Below are 9,336 nucleotides of genomic sequence, written 5' to 3'. Positions count from 1 at the left end.
TTTTGAGATGGAGTCTCGCTCTGTCGCCCAGGCTGGAGTGCAGTGGCCGGATCTCAGCTCACTGCAAGCTCCGCCTCCCGGGTTCACACCATTCTCCTGCCTCAGCCTCCCGAGTAGCTGGGACTACAGGCGCCCGCCACCTCGCCCGGCTAATTTTTTGTATTTTTTTAGTAGAGACGGGGTTTCACCGTGTTAGCCAGGATGGTCTTGATCTCCTGACCTTGTGATCCGCCCGTCTCAGCCTCCCAAAGTGCTGGGATTACAGGCTTGAGCCACCAGGCCCGGCCCCATCCTTGTGGTTTTCACGTTGCTTCTAGCTGATCTCTGCTCCACAAGTGTTTGCATTCAACCTCAGACTCACTGATGAGGTGATGGGGCAGGGCAGAAAGACTCAGAGAAGCTCAGGGCAGGCACCTCATCTGTGTGTGAGTTGGCATTTAGCTAATAAAACCTTGCAGTGTTTGTTGTAAGGTGACCTCATGAGGCCTCAAGGAAAACCAGCTTCCTGTCTCTGCCCTCGCTTGTTCCTCTCCTTTCTACTTGTGGCTCCTAGCAGCCTGCAAGTAAGAAGATGACTAGTTAGTAGATTGGACAAACTAAACTCAATTCTTCTAGAAGCATGAAGGGACCAGTTCCCCAGGGTGAGGGCAGAGTTTGCTGTAATTTCCTATTTAGATAGACTTCTCAGAACCAGGGCAATGAGCCCTTCAGGAAGGGCTTGCTGAGGGGGTGCCGACTGGCGTGGCACCACACAACTCCAGCATGATGCCTTTCCCATGTTTTCGAGGGAACTCTTTGCTTTCACTTTAGAATTCCCCAGTGCATTTTGTATTAATTTGCAGAATTGCCTCTTTATTTGCAAGGGTAGTATTTTTTTCCCATTTTTTAAATTAAAATGTCAATTGTATATAAAAAGATGCATGACTGCATATGATACCACCGTATATTAATTGCTAAGAAGCAGGAAGGTGGGTGGTAAAATCAACTGCAGGCTGGACCTCAAACACCAGCAAAACTCTAGAATTGGCTACTGCTGTTGTAACATTCATTTCTCATCTCAGAAGAAATAAAAATTAGAATTACTAAGGAGTGGGAGGAGTGGGAGGAGTGGGATTACTCCTCCCACTAATTCTAAAAATTAGAATTACTAAGGAGTGGGAGGACTTAGGGCACAACACAGCATTCCCATTTTTTCCCTTTTGCTTATTATCTCCGCTGTTATAAAGTCCCATTATGGCCGGGTGTGGTGGCTCACACCTGTAATCCCAACACTTTGGGAGGCCGAGGCTGGAGGATCATTTGAGCTCAGGAGTTTGAGACCAGCTTGGGCAACATGGCAAGACCCCATTTCTATTTTTTTTTAAGCCCGATTAAATCGGCCAGGCATGGTGGCTCACGCCTGTAATCCCAGCACTTTGGGAGGCTGAGGCAGGCAGATCACCTGAGATCAGGAGTTCAAGACCAGCCTGGCCAACATGGTGAAACCCTGACTCTACTAAAGATACAAAAATTAGCTGGGCGTAGTGGCAGGTGCCTATAATTCCAGCTACTCGGGAGGCTGAGGCAGGAGAATCACTTGAACCTGGGAGGCAGAAGTTGCAGGGAGCTGAGATAGCACCATTGCACTCCAGCCTGGGTGACAAGAGCAAGACTTCATTTCAAAAAAAAAAAGCCCCATTAAATCGATCAAGTACGGGGTGCCTGTGTCATCCTACACACTGAAAGTTGCACATCCTGAACTTTGATGTAAGTGTGTTATGCCTGTGTATGTTGAGCATTTGAAATAGGCTCCATAGACCATGATAACAATAAATTTCAGACAAGGGATGACTTTCACACATCCCCCCTCCCAGGCATTTATTGAGTATCCTGTATGTGCCAGTCCTCTATGCCAATTAGTGAGAATACAAAAATAAAGATGGAATAGTCCCTGCCTTTATGGGGCTCTCCCATCTATTTTGAGGGACTGATGTCTAAACAAAATAATTAGATAAGTGATAGTTACCATTATAGTGGTATGAACATGAGGCACTATGGAGGCAGTATTTAATTCAGCCCAGAAGATTAGGAAGGGTTCAGGAAAATCTTTTACAGAGAAACTATGCTTGAGCTGAGACTTGAAGAAAGGGCAAAATTTCTCTGGTTGAAAAATAAACTGGTGTCTCATTGAGAAGGATCAATATGTTGAAAAACAAGAACAACATGAAATAATGTTGTGCATTTGGGAAACGACAAGTGGTTTGGTGTGATCAAACAGAAAGCATGGGGACAGACAGAGGAGGCCAGGTCTAGGATGCCATGCTAAGGGATCAATATTGGATCCTGGAGACAATGGGAGTCTATGAAATATTTCAAGCAAATGAACAGCATGACTTGATGTGCTTTGATTCTCATCACTCCAGCATCTGGCCAAGTGCAGTTTGGAGGAAGACAAGACTGGGCAGTCAGGAGGCTGTTGAAAGTCCAGCTGAGATACGATGAGACCCTATGTAAGGCAGCTACAATGGCAGGGGTTTTGGGGTGGGGGGTAGTTGGGGCAGAGGAGAGAAGGAGAAAGATTTGAAAAAAGGTTGGAGAAATACAAGACTATGCCATTCTGGAACAAGAGCAACATTCTGGGATATGCATTTTCTGGCCCCTTTATTGCTTTTCCTGTCTTCTTACCAGTGCTCTAATTTAAGTGCTGGTATCTCTGCTCTGATTCTCTCACTATGTACATATGAAACTTTATAGAACAAGAAAGAGTGCTACAAAGCAGAGAGCACATCTGCCTTTAGGTCTAAAGAGAATGTTAGGTGGGGCACAGTGACTCATGCCTGTAATCCCAGCACTTTGGGAGGCTGAGGCAAACAGATTGCTTGAGGAGATCAAGACCAGACTGGGTAACATAGTGAGACCCTGTCTCTACATAAAGAAAATACAAAACATTAGCTGGGTGTGGTGGCATGCACCTATAGTTCCAGCTACTCAAGAGGCTGAGGTGGGAGCTTGAGCTTGAGTGTGGGAGGCAGAGACTGCAGTGAGCTAAGATTGCATCATTGCACTCTAGCCTGGGCAACAGAGCAGAACTCTGTCTCAAAAAAGAAATAAATAGAACAAAGAGAATGTTAGTACAATTCCTAATAAGGCATTGCCTAGGGATGGCTAAAATACGTGATTTCCTTGTCAAAATATAAAGAGATAAACCACAGCAGTGTTTTGGCCCAAGAACTATTTGGTGCTTATTAAAAATATAGGTTCTGGGCTGGGCACGGTGGTGCATGCCTGTAATCCCAGCACTTTGGGAGACCGAGCTGGGTGGATCACCTGAGGTCAGGAATTTGAGACCATCCTGGCCAACATAGCGAAACCCTGTCTCTACTAAAAATACAAAAATTAGCTGCATGTGATGACACACGCCTATAATCTCAGCTACTCAGGAAGTTGAAGCAGGAGAATCACTTGAACCCAGGAAGCGGAGGCTGCAGTGAGCTGAGATCGCACCACTGTACTCCAGCCTGGGTAACAGAGCGAGACTCCGTCTCAAAACATAAAATAAATTAAATTAAATTAAAAATAAAAATATAGGTTCTGAGGTCTTCTCCTGATCTAATGATGCAGGATTTGGCCAAAAGGTCAAGATGGTAATTTGCGTTTTTGACATGAAAGGTGATTCTTAGGCACACTCAAGTTTGAAAACCACCTGATGGTTTCTGAAGTTCCTTCCAAGCCTAATTTTTCTTTAATCACAAAATGGCTTCATAGAGGATAAATTTTTTTCAGGAATCTTTGAAAGGATTAAATACCTTTGAGAGAGATAAACAGGATAAAGTCAGCCTTAACAATGTCACTCTATTACTAATAACATGTATTCAGTGTTCATTTGTGCCAAGTATGTGCCAAATGCTTTATACACATAATCCCACTTATTCATGTAATGTCCTTTAGCTAAAGGCCACCAGGGACACATCTGTCTTTAAACAAGTTGAGCTTATTACTTGTTGCAGCAAGGGAGGACGTTCTCCTTGGGGAAGCATGGAGTGTCTCAGTAAGAGAGCTTAGAAAGAAATTGTTAATAGGATTTGCACTTCAGTTGTGTGATTTGGGGGAGGATCTTAAAAATCTGAAGTTCACTCTAGATTAGATGTTAGCAGAAAGCAGGGTTAATTTTGTGATTAGTTATCTAAAGAAATCTTACCCGTAGGGAGGGGAGACTAGAACACGGATAAACCCGTAATCCATAAAGAAGTAGCAGTTAATCATTTTGCTTGAGAGAGTGAGGGCTTGGGATTTTGAGAGTGGAGCATTGACTTTGTTTTTGTCTGTGCTTAGGCAAAGTTAAGAAGTGGCTTTATTGTATCTCATTTCATCATGGTCTCGGAGTAGCCTTGTCTGAAGTTGTTATTCTGTGAGACTGTTTATGTCTAACAGGGGAGTAACATGTCCTTACTGTGAGTGCCAGGCCAGCATCCAAATGTCAGAGGCTGCTCTTTTGTCTCACTTTTTTTCCTCATTAATCAGACTATAGTCCATGAGATAACTCATGCTCTGAGTGGTTACGTAATTTGCCATGGAGCTAATCAGTGGGTCTTCTGAGTGCCAGCGGCCTGAGTCCAAAGCTCACGCTCTTGCCTGTGAAGCTTTATGGCCCCCCTCACGCTTGAAAAAGGGAAAGCAATCTATAAAGCAGGATACAGTACTTCTCAGTCGCAGGCCCAGTGACCACAGAAACCTTTCCCTTGCTTGTTATCGTAAGTTCACCACCAGGGACGGATTTCTAGTTAGATGACGTGCCCACGAAAGGCAAAGTTAAGAGCTGTCTTAAAGCATTGCATTAACGAAGTCAAAACTAGCCAAGATACGAATCTAGATTTGTGTCCTGCCCTGGACTGGAAAACTGTGTAAAGACAAAAATTTAAGGTAGAGCAGTCTCTGCCATCCAGGGAAATGAGTCAGTGCTTGTGGCATTCTACGTCAACAACCTCTCTGGAATCCTGGAGCAATTCTATAATGGCATAGATCTTTCCCAGAAAATTCACAGGAAATTACTCAATCATATAGAGAGAGCCATGAATTTCGGGTCAAAAGTTCAGACTGATGCGCAGATAAATTTAGAAAACAGTAACAATCCAAATAAAAGCAACACAGAGCAGTATGTGCAGGACAGCGTTAGAATATACCAGAGAACAAGGACACAATCTACAATCATTTCCAGTGAATGCAGCATGTTAAAGAGATGCGTAAAATCCCCTTACCGCCGAGGGCCCCTTTTGTGTTGTTCTTGCCAACGCAGCAGCCATCCTGCTATATAGACTGGCTGTGCAGCCGCAGGCCCCATCACACTGAACTTGCATCATCCGTGTCAACCAGCTATGGGGAAGGTGAGCAGAACACAAAAAATAAAATGAAAAAAAAAATTGCCATTATATAATGCCTGTTAAGAGCAAATAATGCAATTCGGAACGATTCTTCCTTTGCAGATCACCTTCTATGAGGACAAGGCCTTCCAGGGCCGCAGCTACGAATCCACCACTGACTGCCCCAACCTGCAGACGTATTTCAGCCGCTGCAACTCCATCCGGGTGGAAAGTGGCTGCTGGATGCTCTATGAGCGTCCCAACTACCAAGGTCAACAATACTTGCTGCGGAGAGGGGAGTACCCCGACTACCAGCAATGGATGGGCCTCAGCGACTCCATCCGCTCCTGTTGTCTCATCCCCCAGGTGAGTTTTCTAGATTTCCATCATGCCCCCGGAGTGTCCCCACTGTATGGTCAATGTGGGTTAGAGGGAGGGAGGTTTGCATTTAAAAACTCCTAAGGGTTAGATGGACATCAGACATAAGCCAGATACATAACATGGACAAAAACAGCAGAGAATGTAAGGAAGAACCCACTTGGAGGAAGAATCCATTTTACTTTAAATTTGTGCTACTAATAAGTCAATTAAAAGTGGTCTGTAACAAATGTAATATCATAATGGGATATAAAACAAAACTTGCAAATGGGAAGCTGGTTGGGCATACAAAGACGGTATTTTTAACAAATTGTTTTGCCTATAGAAAAAGAATTTCTGATGAATGAATTAGATAGGTTCCACTGTGGACAAGTAAACCTTCAAAGCTGTATTGTTAATATAGGCTATTCAAAGGTTGTGTCCAACTTTGGAAAAGGTAATTTTTCTTAATTTGAAAAATCAGCTAAATTCTCATTCCAAATGACTATTTAAATTAACTTTACACTGAAATACAAGATTTTTTAAATCTTACTTTAGTGGTAAATTTATATGTTTATAAATTTGGGAGATAATACTCTTACTAAAAGAATACTAGTCAAAATAAATTATTTCTATTTTTTCCCCAAATGTAGTTTGAATTAACACAGGTAATTAGGAATCAAGATATCTGAGTTCTTGATGGATTCTAACTCAGCATTTGAACCTCTTAAAAATTCTATCTCCTAAATAAGAATGAATTTCAGGTCAAAAAGAAAATGAGCATAGCAGTATTTAGGTGCTAGTGGAAGACAGATCCATGCGCAGCATCCACAGTAATCTACATTTTACACTGTCTAAATTTGACATTGACAATTCCATGCCCTATCCTACCAAGTTCATCTGTTCTTTGGTTGGACAAATTCTGGAAGAGACTCATTTGCTTTTCTCTGTCCTTCTTTCTGCGAACCGAGTAGACAGGGTCCCACAGGCTGCGGCTGTACGAGAGAGAAGACCACAAAGGCCTCATGATGGAGCTGAGTGAGGACTGCCCCAGCATCCAGGACCGCTTCCACCTCAGCGAGATCCGTTCCCTCCACGTGCTGGAGGGCTGCTGGGTCCTCTACGAGCTGCCCAACTACCGGGGGCGGCAATACCTGCTGAGGCCCCAAGAGTACAGGCGGTGCCAGGACTGGGGGGCCATGGATGCTAAGGCAGGCTCTTTGCGGAGAGTGGTGGATTTATACTGAAATAGCTTAACACTACCAATTTCCCAATTTGGAACCTAATAAAGATTTAGTCTGCATTATTGGCAATTGCTGACTTCTGTCGTTCTTTCATTGTGCAAATCAGTTCACCTTTAAATTTCCTTGTCAAAAGTTAAGAAGTGAATGGGGCAGGAGACAGGGCCTGTTGGAGAAGAGCTTCAAGGTAGAGTGAGTTTGAACAAGCCTCGGATGTTGGGGTGGAGGCAGGGTGTAGCCTGCCTGAGAAAGAAAAGGCAGGGCAATGCCAGAGACCTGGGAGAGGCTGACTGGCGAGAAGGGAGGCATTCAACTAAGTACCTTGAGGAATAATAGTTCGGAATTTTCCTTCTAACCAAAAATGTGGGTCAGACAAAAGGCAAAGTCACATGAGTGGTGAGGGCAAACTTAACTTGGTCGACAGCCTGATTAGACTATACAAAGGATTGTACTTTCGTTTACTTTCAGGCACAGTATTATATAAGTAATGCCAGAGCCATCACGGCCACTGCCGTACCTTTGAACAAAGTTAAAAACCATTCATCTCCTTTTGAAAATGACTCCTGTCCAGGACTGTAGCTCTTGGTCAGTACTACCCCTGGCCCAAATGCTGTGTCAATTACAGAAACTGCACATCAGTTTCATGGTGACCAGCTATTGCAAATAAATTAATAAGAGATACACATCAATCTCTTAAATAGATTTGCATGGTATAGTGTACCCCAAACATAAAAAGTAACTATAGAAAACATCGTTCTGCCGTAAGGACACATGTACATATGTTCATCACAGCACTATTCACGACAACAAAGACGTGGAATCAACCTAAATGTCCATCAATGGTAGGCTGGGTTTTACAAAGTGGTACATATACACAATGGAATACTATGCAGCCATAAAAAAAGAATGAGACCCTGTCCTTTGCAGCAACATAGGTGGAGCTGGAGGCCAATATCCTAAGCAAACTAACACAGGAACAGAAAACAAAATACCTCCAGGTTGGAGAGGATCGAAAAACTACCTGTCAGGTACTATACTTATCACCTGGGTGATAAAATAATCTGTACACCAAACCCCCACAACACACAATTTACCTGTATTACAAACCTGGATATGTGCCCCTGAATCTAAAATAAAAGTTAAAATAAATAAATAAGTCCTGTAACTACAAAACGGGCCCAAATTTAAAGGTGCATTAAAGAAAGCCATAATTTCTGGAGCCTTTGATTAAACTAAAATCTGCTTGCTCATAAGGAAAGCCCTAAAAAGTTTCTTTTAAAAAAAAAAAGAAAGAAAAGAAAGCAATTGCAAGTCTTTTCATCAGTAGAGAATTAATTTAACTTAAAAATTTCCCTTCAAAGTAAAAGTCCTCCCATAATCTTACTACTGTACAAATTCTATAAAGAAGTTGAAGAGAGTCCTTCTGATGCCCCTCATTGCTAACTCCCGTTTATAGTTGGTGGACACCCTTCTGGGATTTTTGCCTTGTTTATATAGCTCTCTCACAAAACACATGCTTCTTTTCTTTACAAAAATGCAATCATGCTATACATATTAGTCTGCAACTTGCTTTTAAAATGTATTATAATATGGACATGTATCTAGGTGAGTACCTTATTCTGTTTCATAGTTGAATTGCATCTCGTTGTTTGGAGGTCCCTTAGACCATTTCACCATTTGTCCACTTAAGTGACTGGGCTTTTCCAATGTTGCTTTGACCAACAATGCTGCAAAGAATGACATTGTACATATATGCTAATCCTGATGTGCCATAATTTTAAAAAGATAGTGACCTAGAAGTGAGACTACCGGCTCATACTGCAAATTTATTTTATTTATTTTTTGAGACATGGCCACACTCTGTTGTCCAGGATAGAGTGCAGTGGCACAAACACAGCTCACTGCAGCTTCGACCTCCCAGGATCAAGCGATGATCCTCCCATCTCAGCTTCCTAAGTAGCTGAGGCTACAGGTGTGCACCACCATGCCCGGCTAATTTTTTCATTTTTTATAGAAAGGGGGGTCTCACTACGTTGCCAGGGCTGGTCTTGAACTCCTGAGCTCAAGTGATCCTCCCACATTGGCCTCCAAAAGTGCTGGGATTACAGGTGTGAGCCCCCACACCCAGCCACAAGTTTATTTTCCATTTCAATATCCTCCATTTATTAGCCACTAGAGACTCAACTTCTCTGAGTTAGGATCCTTACCAATTTTTGAGCACCTACCATGCACCTGCTATATGTAGCAATGAGGATGAAGAAAACAATCAAAACAAAACAAAAGAAAAAGGTATTTCGCTACCACTGCAGAGCTCTACATAGAAATAATACAAAAAAAAAAAGAAGAAGAAGAAGAAGAAGAAGAAGAAGAAGAAGAAGAAGAAGAAGAAGAAGAAGAAGAAG

At 42.7% G+C, this 9,336-nt stretch overlaps 1 protein-coding gene and 1 long non-coding RNA gene across 2 annotated transcripts in view; one reads left to right on the top strand and one right to left on the bottom strand.

Annotated features, from left to right (window-relative positions):
• The window catches only part of LOC111547857, a 42,612-nt gene that overhangs the window by 26,377 nt on the left and 6,899 nt on the right, over positions 1–9,336 (bottom strand). The gene's annotated exons all lie outside the window — the stretch shown is intronic.
• CRYGC (crystallin gamma C) lies at positions 5,320–7,006 on the top strand. Its single transcript, XM_023219880.1, has 3 exons — positions 5,320–5,360; positions 5,460–5,702; positions 6,668–7,006. Exons 1-3 carry the CDS (start codon positions 5,352–5,354, stop codon positions 6,938–6,940), a joined length of 525 nt encoding a protein of 174 aa, XP_023075648.1. The 5' UTR covers positions 5,320–5,351; the 3' UTR covers positions 6,941–7,006.

The sequence above is a fragment of the Piliocolobus tephrosceles genome, chromosome 11 (genome assembly GCF_002776525.5).
Source record: "Piliocolobus tephrosceles isolate RC106 chromosome 11, ASM277652v3, whole genome shotgun sequence".
Lineage (NCBI taxonomy): Eukaryota > Metazoa > Chordata > Mammalia > Primates > Cercopithecidae > Piliocolobus > Piliocolobus tephrosceles.
Note: the sequence above shows the minus strand (reverse complement) of the source record. Positions and strands in the feature narration are given on the sequence as shown.